Below are 25,028 nucleotides of genomic sequence, written 5' to 3' on the forward strand. Positions count from 1 at the left end.
ACCTTGCTTTATTTCAGAGTTATTTCCCCCTTGTTCTTTTTATTAGCTCACGTAGTGCTCAAAGTGAGTTTTTCACATTGCCCACTGTCCACCCTCCATCCATCCGGACATCTCCTCCAAAACATGCATGTACCTTTGATGGTGCTCTTTTAGAATTGTTCAAAGAAATGAGTTCCATGCAGAACTCTGGTTGCCATTTCAAGCAAAAGAGAAAAGCCTAGAGCTTTGATATTTGGTGTGCTATATTGTGTAGTGGTCCTTCACCAAGTTTGTAAATATTATGAAATTGGGGACAAAACTAGCCATGCCCTAGGGTTCACAATTTTTCTATAGTCTTATATAGGGAAATCTTTTCTAGTCTTAAATTGCCAGGCCCAGACCCTTGATTTCTTTAATGTATTGTCATATAGTGGTCTTTTATCTACTTTGTCCAAATCGTGCCCCTGGCATCAAATCTGTTTCCGTTCAGAGGGTCACAAGTTTCCTATAGACTTATTTAGAAAACTTTGAAAATCTTCTTGTCTGTAATCGCTAGGCCCAGACCCTTGATATTTAGGAAGTAGCATCATAAAGTTGCCCTCCACCAAATTTGTTTAAAAAATGCAACAACATTAATAATATATATACTATATATAGCGATCTTTTGAAAATTTTCTTTTCTTAAACAACATTGCCCAGACCTTTGAAGTTTATGTAGCATCCTATGATATCCCTCAACCAATTTGTTCAAATATAAAATCAGCGAAGAAACTCTTTGATTTATCCCAAAACAAAAATTGACCTTTGTTTACTTCAGATGGAGAAGCCCATGATGGGGGCATTCCGGAGGACCAGGTTCGAATGGTCCTCAAAAACCAGCTCGAGTCACTCTTCTCCAGGTAATGGCACAGATTTCTAAATAGACTGATGGCCTTGTGTACCCACTGGAGAGGTACTTTGCGAGAAGCTTAAATCACTTTTATTTCAATATTTCTTAAAATACGAAACAAGATGCCTTGCTATGAAGCATGTAAGCTAATTAACCATATTGAGTTTAATAAAGGTTCCTTTATGAAAAACAGTCACTTAAACTTGACTGCTAACAGTTAATTGAGAGCCCCTTTAAATATGGAATATTATGTAAAGAAAGTTACTGTTGGTTAATCTTATCCAACCAATGTAGGGCATAATGTACGGATGTTAACCATTGGTTGATCTTATCCAACCAATGTGGGGCATAATGTACAGATGTTACCCATTGGTTAATGGTATCCAACCAATGTTGGACATAATGTACGGATGTTACCCATTGGTTAATCGTATCCAACCAATGTGGGGCATAATGTACAAAGGTTAACCGTTGGTTGATCTTATTCAACCAATGTGGGGCATAATGTACGGATGTTACCCATTGGTTAATTGTATCCAACAAATGTGGGGCATAATGTACAAAGGTTAACTGTTGGTTGATCTTATTCAACCAATGTGGGGCATAATGTACGGATGTTACCCATTGGTTAATTGTATCCAACCAATGTGGGGCATAATGTACAAAGGTTAACTGTTGGTTGATCTTATTCAACCAATGTGGGGCATAATGTACAAAGGTTAACCATTGGTTGATCTTATCCAACCAATGTGGGGCATAATGTACAAAGGTTACCCATTGGTTAATGGTATCCAACCAATGTTAGACATAATGTACGGATGTTACCCATTGGTTAATCGTATCCAACCAATGTGGGGCATAATGTACAAAGGTTAACCGTTGGTTAATCTTATTCAACCAATGTGGGACTCAATTTACGGATGTTACCCATTGGTTAATCGTATCCAACCAATGTGGGGCATAATGTACAAAGGTTAACCGTTGGTTAATCTTATTCAACCAATGTGGGACACAATATAGGGATGTTACCCATTGGTTAATCGTATCCAACCAATGTGGGGCATAATGTACAAAGGTTAACCGTTGGTTAATCTTATTCAACCAATGTGGGACACAATATACGGATGTTAAACATTGGTGAACCTTATTCAATCAATGTGCAGTAAGCAGGGTAACAATGATATAGCATTGAATAATTCATTAGAAATGAGAGATGAATCCACCCTCATGCTGTAGAAAATACACTCTCATGAAACGCTTTTGGGGAATAAATGAAATGTTTTGACAGGATTTATATGAATATCTTGGAAAATCTTGTCTCGTTTCACATTCATTAGATGTTGGTAAAGTAATGCTGAAATAAATGGAATTTTCTGTTGAATTTGGCCATATATTCTCAAGATAAATGAAATTAACCATGACTATTTTATATTGTAAGCATATCATGTTTCAGTTTATATCATGTTCCAGTTTATGTATCCAAGCTTCAAATTACATTCAATAATAATAACATGTTTTAATTGCTTTGCGCTAAAACTTCCTATATTTTGTTGCATGAAAATGTCATTGAATATTTTATAATCAATGTATGATATGACCGATCCTTTATTTTAACATTTTGTGACATGTTCCATTCATTTATTATTCATTGATATTATTAACCAATAGTTTTAAATTTCCTCATGCACTGTAATTGTATAAGAGATCTGCATTACATAAAAATATTGAAAAACCATTTCATTTCTAAGTGGGACATGAAACTGATTTATCTGATCTTGCTTACAGTGTGGAGATCAGTCAGTTTAGCATGATATTTTTTGTGGTTTGATGTTGTTTTGTGAAAACAATTTGAACACCAATTCCTATCAGTTTAAGGTAGACGGGGGGAATTTTCCATTTTTTACAATAATACGTGTTATACCCATCATTTTAATAGCAAAAAATGAAGGGCTTCTTCAACTTGTATAATAGTGGCTGAAATTAGGCTAATTGCCCAAATATCCAAACTTGCTTTATGGAATTGCCCAAAGTTTCATAAAATGGTTTTAAATAATTTCAAGTGGTAAATTTTGTAGCTATTGCATGGAAGAGCATCATGACTGTGTAAAAGGCTCTATTTAACGTGCTTGACATGTCACCATTTGGCGTCTAGTTATACATTGCTAGTACCGTAAATGACTGGGTATTAGACGCACTTTTTTCCCTCAGATTTTGATGCAAAAAAAATGCCTGCGTATAATACCCAGTAACCATTTTTTTAACTTTTTTTCTGAGGTCAATTTCAAGTCGAGAGTTTGTTTAGATTTATGTAGAAAGGGATGTTACTCGCGTCATATTGATCGAGTATATACGGGTTAAAACGGCAGTTGAAGATCGGGATACGGTATATCGTAAGACGTTTATAATTTCAACAAAAATATTTTTCGATTAAAGTTACCGTAATTCACCTAAGAGTTCGGACACTCTAAATATTTGAACACCCATAATTATTTCCCAAAATAATTTATTTTGCGTACCTAATTTTCGGACACCCAAAGGACATCAATCATAACTTTCATAGTTACCAAGTTTCACAGACGAAGATTATTGATTTTTATCTTTACAATGCCTGGCTAGATTACCTAACCCTATACACCACTGTGACAATTTAATTAGTTACTACCCATCCTAAACGATTTATTGCCTGTTGAAAAGGAAGTGTGATATATTTATTTGAGGATTAAACAAACAACAAGGGCAATCAAGGGATTAAGAAAACATCGACATGGCATGTTTTTAAAACGATCTGCCAATAAGCTTTCAAACTTGTACACACTTATAGACTATATGAAGCAATAATCGTACAGTTATACATTAATCCTGCATAGCAATGTCCATGCTCTCCACGAGATCCTCGTGGGTATAACTGTAAGTTATGTGACGTCACTCAGTGTGACTCTTTGATCTGAAGCCGATCGAATGTGTTATTTCAGTTCAGTGCATGTATAAAATTGTGTTTTAATTAACTTGATGAATGATTTACACTTATAGGCGTAATAAATAAGTTTATGACCATTGATTACTACGGATAAATTAATAAGTGGTAAAAAGCAAACATGAAGAAAAAAGGCAGGTTAAACAAACATGTAAATAAAATGTAAAAATGATAATTTTCTATGTATTCGGAGAGCGAAAAAAATAATTAATTTATGGTGTCCGAACTCTTGTGAATTACGGTATGCAATATTATTTTGAATAATAAATTGAATTAAACAATAATCAAACTTACATATAAAAAAGCAAAGTTGGGCACTGTTAAAATATTTTTTGCAGAACATAACTTTTCATTATCGACAGTATGGTTGTATGGTTTTAAAGATAACCATCGCCATTTTCACGAATTTTTTTTTTTTTTGTCACTGTCAACAAACATGGTGGCTGAAAATGCCGGACGATTTTGACATTTTTTCTATGCGTCTTTTAACCAAAAACATAGATTAAACGTTTTTTCTTGGACTTTTCACAGATTTTTTTCCCTGCGTCTAATACCCCCTTTCGTCTTATACCCAGTCATTTACGGTACATTTCTCTTTAAGTTTATGTGCTTTAAATGAAAATACATTACAGTACCAAAATTGTCCAATCTTCCTCATATCTCTATATTATTGACAAATCCGTAAAAAGCCAAAAAAAGCAATTTTCCAATAAAAAAACATGGAAAAATTTAAACTTATTCTGTCCACTTGTAAAACCCTTTCCAATGATACCATAATAATCACAGGTGTCTGAAAGTCACATTAAGTGTATGATGGATACATTTGAATAAAAAGGCAAACATTCAAAATTTATAACATTTTGGTTTATTTTTGAAAAGTTGAAAATTCACTATATAATATTTTATTATATATATATATTCTGTACTTTCAAAATTATTATTTTAATCTACTTTTACCTTGCATCTCAATTCCACATTTCGGCAAGTTTTAGAGGCCGTAACAAACCAAGATTCAAACAGTCAAATCTTTTTTTTCCATATTTTCAGGGAGAATCTCTCAAACGACTCCTATCTACAGTCACAGATGGATGCAGACCAATATGTTCCCATAGCAACTGTTGCTAGCCTAGACCAGGTGCAGAAACTCTCTAACGACCTACAACTTATTGTAGAGATCTTACGCGGTATGCCATCATGTTTATCTCATTTATTAGGGCCTTGCAGAAAAACTTGCGGGTGCCCAATAGTAATCACCCAAATAGTCAATCTGCCCGTCCGTCCACATTTTTGACATGTTTTCAGCTCACCTGAGCACAAAGTGCTCATGGTGTGCTATTATGATCGGTTGCAATTGCTTATTAACATTATCTCCTCCTAAACCGCCTGATCAATTTTGCTGAAACTTCCTTGGAGGATGATCCTTGGGTGGTGCCCTTTCAAAATTGTTCAAAGAAAGGAATTCCATGCAGAACTCGGGTTGCCATGGCATGGCAAACGAAAGAAAAAACTTCAAAATTCTTCTTACTTAAAAGGCCTAGAGCCTAGATATTTGGTGTGTTATATTGTCTAGTGGTTTTTGACCAAGTTTGTTTAAATTGTGCCCCTTTAGTCAAAACTAGCCCCGACCCCGGGATCACAAGTTTCTTAAGTACTTGTATAGAGAAATCTTGGTAAATCTTGTTTAAAACCAACCATTAGGCATAGACCCTTGATATATTGTTTATACTATAATAATCAGAAAAAACATTTTGTTAAAATCTATTGTTATGTTAAGTTGACTCTTGAAGCAAGGGCAGAAAAAAACTTGCTATATTGTCTCCCTTGCTCTTGTAGCTTTCTTTTAGAAAGATTGTCTGTTTTTAGAAACATGACCTTAAACAATGAGGAGAAAGCTCTACTTGTGTACTGAACATTAAACAACGATAAAGAGAAGTCTACCTTTAATTATATAAATTACCTAAAATCTGTCTTGTCCAATGAAATACATTAGAAGCCTTATTTCCAGTCATAAGCAAATTTGGTAAAAATGTGTTGGGCAGAATATCTAGGTCAGGTTCGATAACCATGTCACCCCAGTCACTCCAAGAGTTATGACCCTTGAATTGACAAAAATTGTCTTGACAAGTGTTCACTCTCTAAATTTGGCTTAAAGCACAACCACTTAAAACCAATCATGGGAGGCCTAAAATTAGGACGGGCGTATTTTGTGACAGTTTGCCCACTTGTTTATTAATAACTTTTCAACTATTGAAGGTATCAACTACATTACATACACTTACTCACAATAACAATAGGCTCCTCCTCTTGACTACTTCTATGACTATAATTTTTTATATTGTCATATTTATGGCTCTTTGTCCCTTTGTAACTTATTTAAAAATAAATGGAGATGTTTTGAATGCTTTAATGGAATGAAATTTTATATCAATATAGAAATGCCTATGTAGCCTTATTGAAAGAAGGTAAAACATAAATCCAATATGAACATGTGCATAGTGATTATAATGGATGCAACTTACTTAAATGAAAACAACAACAACCCTGTATTTTGATCATTTGATCATCTTCCTTTGCTTAATTTTCTTATATGATTTGGTTAGGACTAAAAAAAAACACATTTGGTTTGAGTTTCCCGACCCTACCTACAAACCTTTTTTCAACAAGCCTGTGGTTATGTCCATGAATTGCGCTTTATTGCTACACTACTCAAAAAGGATAAAAAAATAAGGGGTTTTACCGGGGCAGTGGAAAATATATACTTATTCAGGAGTGGAACTGGGCCCAATTTTAGCCCCAAGAAAGTTCTGCCATTGGTTAAAAGACTGGCGCTAATCCAATCAGATGCAATTGATTTAAAATAAACAATGACGTCATTACTCCATCTGAACATGGAGTTTCCTTAATACAATACGAGGGGAATGTAAATATTATGGAATGAGTGTTTGTATATTTGCTACTATGTGGATTATGTGTCTTCCAGGTTCTACGTTTGTCCAGGTAGATGATAAAGGGGAGAAGGTTCGCCCTAACCACAACCGCTGTATTGTCATACTGAGGGAAATACCAGAGTCTACACCCATTGAGGTAAAGTTGCCATCATTCAGCTTACACTGACTGACAAGTAATTATTCTTTAAAACAATTCATTGAATGAAAATCTGTACATGTCTCTACTAATACAAGCTGCTAGAAAATGCAAGAGCTGTAGACTGTAACTTTGCCAAAATAATGGATTTCAATATTTATTTTGACACTTGAACATTTTTTATTTACTTTATTACAAACTGTTTTATGCAGTTGTCAAACTGTTTAGATTAGCAGTTGATGCTGTGCATGGTCAAGTATTGCACATTTCAATCTGTAAGGTGAGTATGCTTTGATCTCTAAATGTGACGACCTTTGAGGTACAGACCTGGGTTTTGTGCCTGACATGCCATCTCATCATGGTGAACCTTCATGGCAAGTGTTGTTGTTTTTTTAAATGCAATAATGCCAAGAAAATAAGGTAAATAAATGACCTTTAAAAAAAACAATGGTGGCACATTTTGGTGCAATCATGCGGGGATTGATAGAGGAGCATTTCTGCAATAGATAACAGCATATTATCGCGCAATTATACAGTTTTAGTTTATGTCCAATATTTGCGTTAATCAGACTGATGACAAAAGATCAGATCGCAGCATTTCATATTTTCGTTCTAAAAGGTATATTTTATGGCTAAAACGTTAGTAACGCTTTATCCATTTAGCACATAGGCAAGTGGCCAGATTACACCTCCCAGTCAATAGCCAACTTAATGATAAGCAGTCCTTTTCTGTATAGGCATTTGAGGGGTATTGAAAAAGTGCAAATTTATACAGACGTATGACCTTAAGAACAGCATTACTCCCAATAATTGTGGTTCAAAATATCTGGTTAGGGTTGATAAATTGCTATCAAACTTGGTATATAGGAAGAGTTTATGGAGACCTTTCATGGGATTGCATCTGGGGCTCTAAGGGTCAAGATCAATGTTACTAAAAATTGTTCACCGTTTGGTACTGAATAACATAAGTTGAGGTTGACATTTTGTGACCAACATTGATAAGGAAGTGTAGGAAGAGTTTATGGAAGACTTCCATGGGATTACATTTGGGGCCCCGAGGCTCAAGGTCACTAAAAATAGAGAAAAGTAACTGTTGAAACTGAATCTCAAAGCAAAGGCTTAAGTTCTTCTGTTAATTATTGAGAGCCTGGTTTCGTTGCATAGGGGCATTTATTGCTTTCTTTTTCATTTATTTTTTTATTGCTCTTCACAGGAACATAGTACATCATTATTGTATTCATTTATTAGATAAAGGTGTAAAGTCAAGTGCGTTGTCCTACGACATCTCTTGTTACTTTCTATGTCACTTTCAGATTTGCAGATGTTTTGCAGTATTGCAGATGTTTACTGTATTTCAGGATGTGCAGTTGTTTCCTGTATTTCAGGATGAGTAGACGTTTGCTGTATTTCAGGATGTGCAGATGTTTGCTGTATTTCAGGATGTGCAGATGTTTGCTGTATTTCAGAATGTGCAGATGTTTGCTGTATTTCATGATGTGCAGATGTTTGCTGTATTTCATGATGTGCAGATGTTTACTGTATTTCAGGATGTACAGATATTTGAAGTATTTTAGGAGGTGCAGATGTGTATTGTATTTCAGGATGTGCAGATGTTTACTGTATTTCAGGATGTACAGATATTTGAAGTATTATAGGATGTGCAGATGTCTTTTGTATTTCAGGATGTGCAGATATTTACTATATTTCAGGATGTACAGATGTTTAATGTATTTCAGGATATGCAGATGTTTACTGTATTTCGGGATGTGCAGATTCTGTTTACTGCATTTCAGGATGTGCAGAATCTGTTTTCGGGTGAGAACTGCCCAAGGTTTGTGAGTTGCGAGTTTGCGCACAACAGTAACTGGTATGTGACGTTTGACTCGGACGCAGATGCTCAACGGGCCTATCAGTTCCTGAGAGAGGAGGTGCAGACATTCCTCGGAAAACCAATCATGGTATAGAGAAACATGGGTTTATATTGTTTGGTTTTCGAGGGAAGAAGTTTGATTAAGTCACCAGTAATATTTGTCCCATCTTATTGTGAATGGCTAGGGCTGTTAGATATTTGAATTTGCGACAAAATGTGTAAAATTATGAATTTGCCATTGTTTATTTTAAACAAAGCGAAGCCCCCTTTAAGATTCTTGGCTTGAAGAATTTTAAGAGAATAAGACTGCATTTATATTTATCTAGATGACCCCTATTGTTTTGGGGGTCATTGGGCCAAAGGTCAAGGTCACAGTGGCCTAGAATGGTAAAAGGTTGTCCATGTGATAACTGACATTGCCTGCACCCATGGCCCTCAAACTTGGAGGTTGGGCCTGACCAGTAGATGACCCCTATTGCTTTGGGGGGTCATTGGGCCATAGGTCAAGGTCACAGTGACCTTGAATGGTAAAAGTTTGTCCATGTGATAACTCAACAATGCCTGCACTCATGACATGGAGGTTGGGCCTGACCACAAGTTGATCCCTCTTGACTTAGGGGGTCATCGGGCCAAGGTCAAGGTCACAATAACCTTTAACGCAAAAATGTTAACAAATCTTCTCCCAGTGATATCTCAACAATGCCTAAACCTATGATAATCAAACTTGACATGGAAGTTGGGCCTGACCAGGAGATGACCCTTATTGATTTTAGGAGTCATTGGGTCAAAGGTCAAGTTCACAGTGACCTTGAATTAGAAAATGTTTCGAGTGATAACTCGACAATGCCTGCACCCATGGCCCTCAAACCTGACTTGGAGTTGTGTCTGACCTGTAGATGACCCCTTATGATTTTAGGGGTCATCGGGTCAAGGTCACAGTGACCTTGACCGGAAAAAAGCTTTTCTGTGTGATATCTTGTCAATGCCTGCACCCATGGCCCTCAATCTTGACATTTAGATTTTTGGTGACCAGCTGATGACTCTTATGGATTTTGAGGTCAAAGGTCATGGTCATAACACACTCTATCCTCACACTTTAAATGGTCATAATCGTGAAACTGCCTCAATGGCATCCAATGTCAGTGACAAATCAGCTGTCATTATTTCATTCAATTGTCCATATAATCCTGACAACATGGCGCTCGGGTGTGGGGGGGGGGGGATGGGGGGGGGGTGGCATAATGTTTGACAAACATCTCTTGTTTTATAATGACATTTCAGCAGCATATTTCAGTGATCATACATTGGATATAAACATAATATCGGGTGAGGAACAATGCTATATGTACATCAGGGCTAGCATGACGGTCTTTGGACTCATAGCTCTAAGTCATCATGTTTGAGCTTGTAAGGTTGTCTGGTTGTTCAGTGTTTAAAAATTATAACAGTTTGACACATCTCATTCAATGTTAAACTGTGTGCTATAAAATCCAGGTTAGAAATATGTTGCGGTCTGAAAATGGAATGTCAATTGACCTAACGTGCTAAAAATAGATGCCTAAAACTAGCTCTGCAAAATTGTTTAAATCTAATTGAGCAAAATCAAAGTGAAGCTGTCACTGGTCTTATGGTTATCTATATATACGAAGGAGTAATAAAAGAGGAGACTTATGAAAAGTGTGTAAGCCAGACCACAATGATTGTCTTTCTCATGAAATCACTGCAGTGTTTTTTATTTATATTTTAGGCGCGTATCAAGGCTAAGCCATTGATTCGGACGTACCGTCCTCAGAATGGGTACATCAACAAGCGGTTCCAGCCCCAGCCAGTGGTGTCACCCCTCCCTACAGAGCAGCAGGTGACATCCTCTGCCACCAGTCCTCAGTTTACAACCACGCCACCCTTCACTCTCATGCCAAATGTTTCACAATATCTCAATGGTCAGCAGGTATGTGTATATGAAAATATTATTATGCCTCCCTTCGAAGAAGAGGGGTATATTGCTTTGCACAGGCATGTCGGTCGGTCGGTCCGTCCGTCCGTCGGTAGACCAAAGCTTGTCCGAGTGATAACTCAACAATTCCTGGACGTATGGTCATCAAACTTCACATGAAGGTTGGGCCTGACCAGTAGATGACCCCTATTGATTTTGGGGGTCATCGGGTCAAAGGTCAAGGTCACAGTGACCTTTAATGGTAAAATAATTTTAAAGCTTGTCCGAGTGATAACTCAACAATGCCTGCACCCATGGCCATCAAACTTGACATGGAGGTTGGGCCTGACCAGTAGATGACCCCTATTGTTTTGGGGGGTCATCAGGCCAAAGGTCAAGGTCACAGTGACCTTGAATGGTAAAAGGTCGTCCGAGTGATAACTTGACAATGCCTGCATCCATGGCCCTCAAACTTGACTTGGAGGTTGGGCCTGACCAGTAGCTGACCCCTATTGTTTTTGGGGCTCATCGGGTCAAAGGTCAAGTTCACAGTGACCTTGAATGGTAAAAGGTTGTCCGAGTGATAATTCGACAATGCCTGCACCCATGGCCCTCATAATTGAATTGGAGGTTGGGCCTGACCAGTAGAAGACCCCTATTGTTTTTGGGGGTCATCGGGCCAAAGGTCAAGGTAACAGTCACCTTAAATGGTTAAAGGTTTTCTGTGTGATAACTTGGCAATGCCTGCACCCATGGCCCCCAAACTTGACTTGGAATTGGGCCTGACCAGTACATGACCCCTTTTGTTTTTGGGGGTCATCTGGCCAAAGGTCAAGGTCACAGTCACCTTGAATGGTAAAAGGTTGTCCGAGTGATAACTCGACAATGCCTGCACCCATGGCCCTCAAACTTGACCTGGAGAATTGGCCTGACCAGGAGATGACTCCTATGGTTTTTAGGGGTCATTGGGCTAAAGGTTAAGGTCACAGTGACCTGGAATGGTAAAAGGTTATCCGAGTGATAACTCGACAATGCCTGCACCCATGGCCCTCAAACTTGACTTAGAGGTTGGGCCTGGCCAGAAGATGGTCCCTATTGATTTTAGGGGTCATTGGGCCAAAGGTCAAGGTCACAGTGACCTTGAATGATAAAAGGTTGTCCGAGTGATAACTCAACAATGCCTGCACCCATGGCCCTCAAACTTGACATGGAGGTTGGGCCTGACCAGTAGATTACCACTATTGATTTTAGGGGTAAAAGGTCAAGGTCACAGTGACCTTGAAAGCGAACTCGACAATTCCTGGACCTATGGTCATCAAACTTGACATGAAGGTTGGGCCTGCCCAGCAGATGACCCCTATGGACTTTGGGGGTCATCAGGCCAAGGTCAATGTCACAGTAACCTTTAACGCAAAAAAGTTAACAAATCTTCTCCCACTGATATCTCAACAATGCCTGAACCTATGATCATTAAACTTGACATAGATGTTAAGCCTGACCAGTAGATCACCCTTATTGATTTTAGGATTCATAGAGCCAAAGGTCAAGGTCACAGTGATCTTGAATGGTAAAAGGTTGTCTGAGTGATAACTCAACAATGCCTGAACCCATGGCCTTCAAACTTGACTTGGAGTTGCATCTGACTTGTAGATGACCCCTTATGATTTAAGGGGTCATTGGGTCAAATGTCAAGGTCACAGTGACCTTGAACGAAAAAAACTTGTCTGTGTGATAACTTGACAATGCCTGCACCCATGGCCCTCGAACTTGACATTTAGGTTTCTGGTGACCAGCTGATGACTCTGGATTTTGAGATCATAGAGTCAAAGGTCATGGTCATAACACAATCTATCCTCACACTTTAATGGTCATAATCTTAAAACTGCCTTAATGGCAACAAATCAGCTGTCATTTCGGTCCATGCATATTTCATTCAATTGTCCATATAATCCTGAAAACATGGCGCTCAGGGGGGGGCATAATGTTTGACAAACATCTCTTGTTAAACATTAATATTATCAAGCTGAAACGCATTATTTGGTAATTATCTCAATGTCTGCTAACTGTTTCAGTAGTTAGTTGTTTTTGGCAGATATTTGTAGCAGATTTTAGTACATGTCAGTGTATTCTGAGATATGAGGATTTTAATGCTGATTTGAAATATGTCTTGTGTTACATTATTGAATTAATATCTTACCCATGTTTGGTAAATGAAGACTACTTTTTGTAAGCTCAATGTGTTAGTTAGTAAGATAGTTGTAAAATGTTGATTTACATTTGTATTTGCAGGCAATGCCATTCTACCCTCCTCCCCCCAATATTCTACAGAACTGGCCTAGTCCAACTATGCTTGACCCGAGTATGGTACGTTTATAAACAATGTGTGGATAGGGAGTTTTAGTTCTCCATTTGATCAATTTACAGTTGCTTATACAGTTGTTAGATAGTGTTTCCACTAGGCGTTTTTAGCACTGCAATGCTGTGCTGCCCTTTGATCTGCCAAGTGCATGTATTAAGGCAATTCAAGTTGTTAAAATGTTTTATGGGAACTATTATTTTCGGGGACTATTATTTTCGGAAATTTTGACCATGTGTTCAATTTTGAAAACAAATATCATATTTACTACAGCTATGAAACTTGGACCATGTGTACAGTTTTTAGAACAAATATCAAGCTTATATATTTAGTGTGTGACATTGTCAGTCCTCTACCAAGATTGTTCAAATCATGCTCCCGGGATCAAAATTGATCCCGCCCTTTGTTACATAAAGATATAAAGGAGAAAAAACTTCAAGTCTGAAACAAAAAGGCCTAGAGCTAAGATACATGGTGTGTAATATTGCTAACCCAAACACAGAACGTTCCAAATGAAATATGTTGCCTATTACCCATACATGCTCTGGATTGAAAATTACCACAAGACCCATGCCAGTCAAGCATAGGCCCTCATGGGCCTCTTGTTAATACATGTTTCTGCTAATAGTTTTATTCTGGCTCAAGTAAAACCTCAGTTTATTCAACCAAATATATATAGTTTTTCAGACATTTAATAATCATTAGAGAAAGGAGAACATTTCAAACTTTAATATTTCTATGGTTATAACCTGGTGTGGAGTTGTAATATGATGAATTTTTATGCCCCCGATGGTGGGCATATTAAAATCGCACCGTCCGTCCTTCCGTCCGTCCGTGTGTCCGGCTCAATAACTCGTGTCCGGGCTGTAACTTTCCCTTGTATGGACAGATTTTAAATTAACTTGCCACATGTATTCCACATACCAAGACAACGTGTCGCGTGCAAGACCCGTGTTCCTACCTCTAAGGTCAAGGTCACACCTAGTGTTTATTCACAATGGAATGCTGCATATAAGGACATAGAGTACAGGTTGTCGCGTCCGGGCTGTAACTTTCCCTTGTATGGACCGATTTTAAAACAACTTGCCACATGTGTTCCACATACCAAGACGACGTGTCGCATGCAAGACCCGTGTCCCTGCCTCTAAGGTCAAGGTCACACTTAGGTGTTTATACACAACTGAGTGCTGCATATAAGGACATAAGAGTATAGGTTGTCGTGTCCGGGCTGTAACTTTCCCTTGAATGGACAGATTTTAAAACAACTTGCCACAAGTGTTCCACATACTAAGACGACGTGTCACGTGCAAGACCCGTGTCCCTACCTCTAAGGTCAATGTCACACTTAGTGTTTATTCACAATGGAATGCTGCATATAAGGACATAGAGTATAGGTTGTCGTGTCCGGGCTGTAACTTTCCCTTGTATGGACAGATTTTAAAACAACTTGCCACATGTGTTCCACATACCAAGACGACGTGTCGCGTGCAAGACCCGTGTCCCTACCTCTAAGGACAAGGTCACACTTAGTGTTTATTCACAATGGAGTGCTGCATATAAGGACATAGAGTATAGGTTGTCGTGTCCGGGCTGTAACTTTCCCTTGTATGGACCGATTTTAAAACAACTTGCCACATGTGTTACACATACCAAGACGACGTGTCGCGTGCAAGACCCGTGTCCGTACCTCTAAGGTCAAGGTCACACTTAGGTGTTTATACACAATTGAGTGCTGCATATGAGGACATAGAGTATAGGTTGTCATGTCTGGGCTGTAACTTTCTCTTGTATGGACAGATTTTAAAATAACTTGCCACATGTGTTCCATATATCAAGACGACGTGTCGCGTGCAAGACCCGTGTTTCCTACCTCTAAGGACAAGGTCACACTTAGTGTTTATTCACAATGGAATGCTGCATATAAGGACATAGAGTATAGGTTGTTGTGTCCGGGCTGTAACTTTCCCTTGTATGGACAGATTTTAAAACAACTTGCCATATGTGTACACAGGTGTAACATCAGAAGATACAGGTCAAGTTCGATATTGCGGCTGGTGGGGCCAAGGTCAAGATCACTGTTAATAAAAATAGAAAAACGGTTTCCGGATGATAACTCATGAAAGGCTTGACAGATTTGGACAATTTTTGGTACACAGTTGTAACATCAGAAGATACAGGTCAAGTTCGATATTGGGGCTGGTGGGGCCAAGGTCAAGGTCACTGTTACTAAAAATAGAAAAACGGTTTCCAGGCGATAACTCATGAAAGGCTAGACAGATTTGAACAATTTTTGGTACACAGGTGTAACATCAGAAGATACATGTCAAGTTCAATATTGGGGCTGGTGGGGCCAAGGTCAAGGTCACTGTAACTAAAAAATAGAAAAAACGGTTTCCGGACGATAACTCATGATAGGCTAGACAGATTTGAACACTTTTTGGTACACAGGTGTAACATCAGAAGATACAGTTTGGTACACAGGTGTAACATCAGAAGATATAGGTCAAGTTCGATATTGGGGCTGGTGGGGCCAAGGTCAAGGTCACTGTTACTAATGATAGAAAAACGGTTTCCGGATGATAAATCATGAAAGGCTTGACAGATTTGAACAATTTTTGGTACACAGGTGTAACATCAGAAGATACAGGTCAAGTTCGATATTGGGGCTGGTGGGGCCAAGGTCAAGGTCACTGTTACTAAAAATAGAAAAACGGTTTCCGGACGATAACTCATGAATGGCTAGACAGATTTGAAATTTTTTTGGTACACAGGTGTAACATCAGAAGATACAGGTCAAGTTCGATATTGGGGCTGGTGGGGCCAAGGTCAAGGACACTGTTACTAAAAATAGAAAAACGGTTTCCGGACGATAACTCATGAAAGGCTAGTTTTTCTTGTCAGCAGTGTAACTTCTAAATTACCCAACAGATTTAAATAAAACAATACATGCATGATAAAAGAAGATGCAGTGTGCAGTAACCTTGGAGTAATGGCCTCTTTTCAAAGGAATGGTTTGCCATTCCTGTGTCCAGGCGGCATTTGGGGGTATTTGTCACTCCTGTGACAGCTCTAGTTAAATATGGGTGGTATTTTTTATCTTCAGAGGCAATTTAAAATAGCTTGCCATATGTATTTGATATGTAAAGACAAGATCAACTTTAAGTGCATTTTCTGTTATTTTAGTAGCATAATTGCTCTTATCTAAAACTCTGGTATTGTATATTAAAATAACAGAAAACTCTCTTAAAATTCATTTCAACCTGTGAAAGGACACATGTGCATTGGAATTTTAAAATTATGGTTTATGCAATCAAACTAGATGCTTTAAAGTCTTGCTAAATGCCATTAAAACATTGTATGAAATTGGTTGTTTGTACAGCTGTGGCATCAATGTTGACACTTAATTCATCAACGTCACACTCATCTTATTGCAACAAAACATCCTTTGACCAATCATCAGCGTGTGATTTGTAGTTTCAGAGGTGTGTTCATACCAACATGAATGTTATTGAAATCATGTATGTTAATGGAATGAATTGCAACAGAATTGGAAAATATTAATATTCTTGTTAAAAACGAGGGACATTCTCTTAATAGGTGCTGGCGATGAATGGTTACCAAGCAACCGGCGTGAAGATGAATAACCAAGTGCCCAACAGAAACCTCTATCACTCAAACACTGTTAGCAACAACAACACGAGCAGCAGTAGCAGCAACAACAACAGGGGTAGCAACAGGTATATAATAACATTAGGTGCAATTTTCAGCTATTTTTCCTTACAAACTGTTACTCAAAGTTCCCACTGCTCCATTTGGCACTTACCTTATCTACCTAAAAAGTTCCAACTGCTCCATTTTGGCACTTACCGCATCTCTTACAAGGTTCCTCCTGCTCCATTTAGGCACTTACCTCATCTTCCAACAAGGTTCCAACTGCTCCATATAGGCACTTACTTCATCTACCTACAAGGTTCCAACTGTTCCATTTTGGCACTTTCCTCATCTACCTACAAGGTTCCAACTGCTCCATTTGGGCACTTTCCTCATCTACCAACAATGTTCCAACTGCTCCATTTTGGCACTTTCCTCATCTACCTACAAGGTTCCAACTGCTCCATTTTGGCACTTTCCTCATCTACCAACAAGGTTCCAACTGCTCCATTTTGACACTTTCCTCATCTACCAACAAGGTTCCAACTGCTCCATATAGGCACTTACTTCATCTACCTACAAGGTTCCAACTGCTCCATTTTGGCACTTTCCTCATCTACCAACAAGGTTCCAACTGCTCCATTTTGGCACTTTCCTCATCTACCTACAAGGTTCCAACTGCTCCATTTTGGCACTTTCCTCATCTACCAACAAGGTTCCAACTGCTCCATTTTGGCACTTTCCTCATCTACCAACAAGGTTCCAACTGCTCCATTTTGGCACTTTCCTCATCCACCTATAAGGTTCCAACTGCTCCATTTTGGCACTTACCTCATCTACCTACAAGGTTCCAACTGCTCCATTTTGGCACTTTCCTCATCTACCTACAAGGTTCCAACTGCTCCATTTTGGCACTTACCTCATCTACCTACAAGGTTCCAACTGCTCCATTTTGGCACTTTCCTCATCTACCTACAAGGTTCCAACTGCTCCATTTTGGCACTTTCCTCATCTACCTACAAGGTTCCAACTGCTCCATTTTGGCACTTTCCTCATCTACCTACAAGGTTCCAACTGCTCCATTTTGGCACTTTCCTCATCTACCTACAAGGTTCCAACTGCTCCATTTTGGCACTTTCCTCATCTACCTACAAGGTTCCAACTGCTCCATTTAGGCACTTACCTCATCTTCCTACAAGGTTCCACCTGCTCCATTTAGGCACTTACCTCATCTTCCTACAAGGGTCCACCTGCTCCATTTTGGCACTTACCTCATCTTCGTACAAGGGTTCAACTGCTCCATTTTGGCACTTTCCTCATCTACCTACAAGGTTCCACCTGCTCCATTTTGGCACTTTCCTCATCTACCAACAAGGTTCCAACTGCTCCATTTTGGCACTTACCTCATCTTCCTACAAGGTTCCACCTGCTCCATTTTGGAACTTACCTCATCTACCTACAAGGTTCCACCTGCTCCATTTTGGCACTTACCTCATCTTCCTACAAGGGTCCAACTGCTCCATTTTGGCACTTACCTCATCTTCCTACAAGGGTCCAACTGCTCCGTTTTGGCACTTAACCTCATCTTCCTACAAGGGTCCACCTGCTCCATTTTGGCACTTACCTCATCTTCCTACAAGGGTCCAACTGCTCCGTTTTGGCACTTAACCTCATCTTCCTACAAGGGTCCACCTGCTCCATTTTGGCACTTACCTCATCTTCCTACAAAGTTTCACCTGCTCCATTTAGGCACTATCCTTGGAAAGAATTGAACGGTTTCGGGTTTTTTTTATTTCTTTCCACATGTGATAAAATATTTGTGCTTCCTGCATTTTTCCATACATGTATATTATAGTTTTTTTTATGCCCCCAAAGAAGGGCATATTAAAATGACCCATCCATCTGTTCTTTAGCATCTAGGCTGAAACTTTGTCATGCACTGAGGGATTTTAAAAATTTCTTGGCATGTGTGTTCAGTTACTTTAAGACAATGTGTCACTTGCAAGACTAAAGTCTTTACTGCAAAGGTCAAGGTCACACTGACTGGTTTATCATTATGGAATGCTGCTGTTGGTCATGTCCGAGCTGTAAATCGATCTTGCAGCTAGGGATTATTTAAATGAATTGGCACAATTGTTTGGTACATAAAGATGATGTGTTGGGTTCAAGACCCACAATACTGGCTGCTGATTTTGACATTCTTTACTGTGTCCCATGTATGGTATATGTCATATGAACATATTTTCATGGGCTTTTCTTGTATTTTTTTGCCTGCATCATATTTATGCTAGGTTCCCTATACACAGTGATTAACGGTATTATGAAAGTATTGATTACCACTTTAATCAACCTTTAAATAGTCATAGCTGAGTCTTGAAATTGCTGTAATAGTTTGATTATAGCTGATTAAACTCCTTCCCTTTTCAGAAATCAAAAGTCTTCAAGTGGGAACCAGTCCATGGGTCGTGAGAGGATCAACTCGAATGACTCGCTCCCGCCCCGTCTTCAACACCAACATGAGCGACAGCAGAATGCTGCCAACAACAACAGTGCTCACTCGCATGGTCCACCGCAAGGCCACATCCACAGTGGCATGCCCCACAATCAACACAACCAACACAACCAACCTGGCGGCGGGCATGGTAACCATGGCAATCATCCAAACCATGGCAACCACCTGCCACCTCCGCACCCACACCACCACAAAAACCTACACTCGATCTCAAACCATGGTCCCCCGTCTTTTGGGGGTCGCAGGGGAGAAGGCGGTCATCCACATCATGGGGGGCCTTCACATTCGCATGGTAACCATAGTAACAGCCATATGCACAACGCTGCTGGACCTCATTCAGGTACAAACCTAGATTTATAGAACATATTTATGGAATGAATAAAATAAAAAGGACAAATACAAATAATAATGAGTACCAATTTTACTACTTGTTGCCATCCCTAGTTTTTTATTAAAACTTGTCATGTGATTATAAATACATGCATACTTTACATACTTGGTAGTTGATATGTAATACTACTTCAATTAAACACATTCCCCTAATATTTCTGTCAATTTCATAATATATAAGCGTTTTTCAGCCTAATGTAATGTGCACTTTTCTCCTTTAGCTCAATGTCCCTCTTCCTGACTAAAACCCCAGGTATTTCATGGCCTGCTTTTAGCCCTTATATTGATACCAGTGTTCTATCATATCAGGTGGAATGATGTCTCATCACCAACACCACCAGCAGTCCAGTCCCCATCATCAGCAGCAGCAACAACAGCATTTAGACAGCAACAACAACACCAGTAGTAGTGTTGCTGGAGGTCCCAGGAATGGCCGGCTGCAGTCTGACCTGAGAAATAATGATGGATATGCGGGGTATGGGGATTATTTTAGAAATAAAAGAGAGCTACCTCAGTCCATTGGTTTTAAACCCTGTATGGAGGACATTTCATGACAGGGTTGATGGATATAGATTTACACATGTTGAACATCGTAAGATATAGGTCTAGTTTGGCTTTGGTTACAAATTACCAATTTTTAGCTCACCACAGCACAAGTGTCCCTTTTTACCTTAAAATTTGGCAAAAAAATCCCAACAATGAATTTACATAAGTTTTATTATTTCTAACAAGTTTAATAAAAATACAGGTCAAATTCACCTTTGGTGAGTGTCTACCAGTGTTTGGATTTTTTCATGGTTTGGGCATACAGGTGGGCCAGTCTATCTGTAGTATTTTTATTGTGTCTGGATGATAACTCAATAATGGGTTGATGAATTGAAATAATATTTTGGTACTCATGTTTAACAACATAGAATATTTCAACTTTGATTAGAAACTAACAATTTTTGATAGAGTTATAGTCCCTTTTCAACTTTTGCCAAAAATATGGTGTAGGGGCAGTAACTCATTATTATGAGGGTATTCAGTACTTTTGTCACTTGTTCTGTGTGTATAGATTGAGGGGGAACACTGTCCATCCATCACACAATATTCTCTTTTATTAGGCTTTAATATAAGAATGTTATTGGCAACGTTGGAGAATGGTGTCATCTTCTGTGTAAAGCTTTAAAGAATTTAAACAACATTTTAAAACACACTTTTTTAGGCCTATATTTGGGCAACTTTATTGATCTACTTAAATTATTTGCAGTAAGAGTTATCGAAGGCGAAAAAGGGAGGATGATGGTGCTAGACCAAATGTAAGTAAATTACTAACCAGGGCTTCTAAAAACCAACAATTTGCCTGTCTGGACCGATTTTTACTTTGCCAGACTGATTTCAGTAACAGAAAATGGCTCATTTTTAGAAGAAAAAAAAAGTCCAAAACTGCTAAGTCAGTCAACGATTTAGAAATTTTAATATACAAAAAGTAAAGTAAATAAATCACAATAAATCACAATGCCTAGTATAGTTAATCCAATTATGATTAAACTTGCTGCGAGTGTTTGTGATCGTTACATTCAGGTTAAGTTTATTCCTCAGCTGAATTGCCTCAGAAACAACCCAGTTATGCCCAATTTACATGCTGAGAATTACTTAAGTTTTTATTATCCTATCATGATGAAACTAGGTGACAGTGATGGTCATCACAATGTCTCAATTGTCAGTTGAAAAACCCCAGTAACACCAGAGTTTTTAACCAGGTTTTCAACGAAAACCGGGTTATTAGAATGAGGTTGTCGTTGGGCAGGCGGGCGGGCGTCAAACATTGGTTTCTGTTCAATAACTTTAGTTAGCATTGATAGATAATGATGAAACTTGGTGTGTAGGTAGCTTATGGGAAGAGCTAGCTTGGGATTACTTTTGAGGGGGTTGGGGCTAAGGTCACTGTTACTAAAAATAGAAAAATGGTTTCTGCCCAATAATTTTAGTTAGCATTGATAGATATTGACGAAACTTGGTGTGTAAGTTGCTATGTGAAGAGCTAGCTTGGGATTGCTTTTGAGTGGGGAGGGGCTAAGGTCAAGGTCACTATTACTTAAAATAGAAAAATGGTCAAGGTCACTGTTACTTAAAATAGAAAAATGGTTTCTGCCCAATAACTTTAGTTAGCATTGATAGATATTGATGAAACTTAAGAGCGAAGGTAGCTTATGTGAAGAGCTAGCTTGGGAGGTGGGGTCAAGGTCACTGTTCCTAAAAATAGAAAAATGTTTTTCTGCCAACAACTTAGTTAGAATTGATGGATAGTGATGAATCTTAGTGTGAATATAGCTTATATGAAGCTGCAGATTGAACTTGCTCATACAACAAATTAATTGGCTATAATTTCTGATTGCCCATAACAAAAACCTGGTTCCGTCGCATTTAGCGCTTCTAGTTTCCATTTCAAATACAGTCAGTTTATTTCTTGTCAAAGTTCTAACTCTTGAACAGAGTTTTGCTCCTTTTAAATTAAAATGTATAATATGTTTTGAAGAACATTGGCTCTTAGCCGGTCACAGCAATCATTGAAATGAGACTTTTGGATAAACAAGTCTGTAAGACATTTTACCAGTGCAGGCTTGCGGGCTTGTGTTAATTTCGACCACTGTGACAGCTGAAATTCTGCAGAATTCTTGAATATATATAATATACCACTTTATATTTGATATTACATCCACATACACGCCATATCCCCTGTCGAGGGGAAAATCCCCCTTTCCCCTAGTACTGGTGAACATCTTTGGAAATTTGTATGTGTGTGTGTGTGTGCGTGTGTGTGTGTGTGTTTGGGATTGTAGATTAGATTGCTTTGTACAATACATTTCTTATTCATATGTATTTAATAAGATGCTTTTCATTTTAAATGATGATCAATGAAAAATCCTTAGTCTAGATTTTCTGAGCAAAATCCCTTGGGAAGCCTTCCAGAAATACGGCATGCATGCTTTCTTAAGATCTGAGGTATAGGTTGCAAAACTTGGAGACTATCTATAATATTGAAATTTCCTATTGATGAAATGGTGTATTACAGCGGTCAAATTCCTCCCAGACGTCGACAAAGGAAGGAGGTCCCCCAGCTTTCTCTAGTCGGAGCCTGCCTCCGAACAAGTTTGACTATGAACCAACCAGTTTCCCGCCCCTGCCTGGGGCTGAGGTAAGCACAGATGGTCCCCTTACTCAGGAAACACCTTGTCATTTCCTTATTCACCTTTATTGTTAAATAAAGATATTAAAAACAAACAAAAAATGAATCAAGTCTGACAGCTAATTGTTTGTAAAACCAGATAGATATTTACTGTTCAAATATTAGTTACTTGACTTACATTAGTAAATATCTGAAGATGTTTATGAATATAGGCCGTACAAGCTTGTTTGAACAGGAGTGCAGATGAAGAGTTTGATATTAGAAAGTGATATACAGGATTGGGTAAAAAAAAATAATTGTGATTGTTTGCCATTTTAAGTTGTATGTTTTATATGATGGCAGGTTTATAAAAAATAACTGGATTGTTGCCATTTTTTAGTTGTAATGTATGTATGATATGATGACAGTTGGCTATTGTGTCTGTCTATCTGCTGACAGGCTGGATTTTAAGAGATATGGATGAAAATCAAGCAGTTAATCTGTAATTGGCTTAATGTTCAGTATTTTTGAAACATTAACCTATGTAATTCATTCACTAATTGTGACGAGTTTACTCCTGATTTTCAGAGCAACACTGCCTCAGAGGAAGTGTTTGAGAGCAAGTTGTCCGATGTTGTCAAGGGCACTGCCAAAACACAGGTGAAGGAGATGCCCAAATCATCGAGTCCTGTTTTGCCCAGTGGCCCCAATACTGCCCTAACGTCTTCAACCAACACAAAACCAGTTAACGCTTCTAAGGAAAGCAGTTTTACACAGTCTGTCGCCAGTTTGCAAAGTGCTCCTTCGCAGTCTGCAATTTCAGTAGCATCATCAGCAGCGGTGACAATGTCATCAAGGGTAACAGCTACAACTGATCCTTCAGTTGCTCAACCAGCATCTGTCTCACAAACCAGGTGAGTGTAGGGGATGTATTGCTGCCATTCTAGGTGAGTGTAGGAGATGTATTGCTGCCATTCTAGGTGGGTGCAGGAGAAGTATTGCTGCCATTCTAGGTGAGAGTAGGAGATGTATTGCTGCCATTCTAGGTGAGAGTAGATGTATTGCTGCCATTCTAGGTGAGTGTAGGAGAAGTATTGCTGCCATTCTAGGTGAGTGTAGGAGAAGTATTGCTGCCATTCTAGGTGAGTGTAGGAGATGTATTGCTGCCATTCTAGGTGAGTGCAGGAGAAGTATTGCTGCCATTCTAGGTGAGTGTAGGGGATGTATTGCTGCCATTCTAGGTGAGTGTAGGGGATGTATTGCTGCCATTCTAGGTGAGTGTAGGAGATGTATTGCTGCCATTCTAGGTGAGTGTAGGGGATGTATTGCTGCCATTCTAGGTGAGTGTAGGGGAAGTATTGCTGCCATTCTAGGTGAGTGTAGGGGATGTATTGCTGCCATTCTAGGTGAGTGTAGGGGATGTATTGCTGCCATTCTAGGTGAGTGTAGGAGATGTATTGCTGCCATTCTAGGTGAGTGTAGGAGAAGTATTGCTGCCATTCTAGGTGAGTGTAGGAGATGTATATCTGCCATTCTAGGTGAGTGTAGGAGAAGTATTGCTGCCATTCTAGGTGAGTGTAGGAGAAGTATTGCTGCCATTCTAGTCGAGTGTAGGGGATGTATTGCTGCCATTCTAGGTGAGTGTAGGGGATGTATTTCTGTCATTCTAGGTGAGTGTAGGAGAAGTATTGCTGCCATTCTGGGTGAGTGTAGGAGATGTATTGCTGCTATTCTAGGTGAGTTTAGGAGATGTATTGCTGCCACTTTAGGTAAGTGTAGAAGTATTGCTGCCATTCTAGTGAGTGAGGGGATGTATTGCTGCTATTCTAGGTGAGTGTGGGAGCACAATTACTGCAATTCTTTCTGGGTGAGTGTAGGAACAGCATTGTTCCCTTTCTAGGTGTGTGTAGGAGAGAGAAGTTTGCTATCATTCCAGGTTAGTATTAAGAGAAGTATTGCTGCCATACCACTAGCCTTGCTTACACAATGATGTCAAAAGTTTGCGAGGCTCCCCAATCTTGAGTTTTACATAGGAAGGTTTGTTATCATGGCTTAGGCCAAGTGTAAGTGTAAGAATTGTGACTTGTTGAAATTTGATTTGAATGACTTAAAGGTTATAATTATATTTGTAGTTATGAAAATAAATCAATAATTCTACCTGAGCTTCATTTTAAGGATGTTTTGTGAATTATTTGTTGAGAGAGAGAGAAACCCAATACATTCTGAGTTTTCCAGGTAG

The 25,028-nt window shown here is 38.8% G+C and overlaps 1 protein-coding gene across 2 annotated transcripts in view; it reads left to right on the forward strand.

The window, feature by feature from the left end:
• LOC128241884 (la-related protein 4B-like) overlaps positions 1-25,028 on the forward strand; it is a 71,101-nt gene that overhangs the window by 35,643 nt on the left and 10,430 nt on the right. For both annotated transcript variants that reach the window (XM_052959007.1, XM_052959005.1), the window contains 12 exons: positions 797-878; positions 4,890-5,026; positions 6,823-6,926; positions 8,720-8,884; positions 10,544-10,744; positions 13,019-13,093; positions 16,683-16,822; positions 19,164-19,588; positions 19,948-20,113; positions 20,891-20,939; positions 22,697-22,819; positions 23,378-23,703. In XM_052959007.1, the coding sequence (XP_052814967.1) occupies positions 797-878; positions 4,890-5,026; positions 6,823-6,926; positions 8,720-8,884; positions 10,544-10,744; positions 13,019-13,093; positions 16,683-16,822; positions 19,164-19,588; positions 19,948-20,113; positions 20,891-20,939; positions 22,697-22,819; positions 23,378-23,703 (1,993 nt within the window). The remainder of the gene's footprint in view (positions 1-796; positions 879-4,889; positions 5,027-6,822; positions 6,927-8,719; positions 8,885-10,543; positions 10,745-13,018; positions 13,094-16,682; positions 16,823-19,163; positions 19,589-19,947; positions 20,114-20,890; positions 20,940-22,696; positions 22,820-23,377; positions 23,704-25,028) is intronic.

Source organism: Mya arenaria, chromosome 7, assembly GCF_026914265.1.
Source record: "Mya arenaria isolate MELC-2E11 chromosome 7, ASM2691426v1".
NCBI classification, from domain to species: domain Eukaryota; kingdom Metazoa; phylum Mollusca; class Bivalvia; order Myida; family Myidae; genus Mya; species Mya arenaria.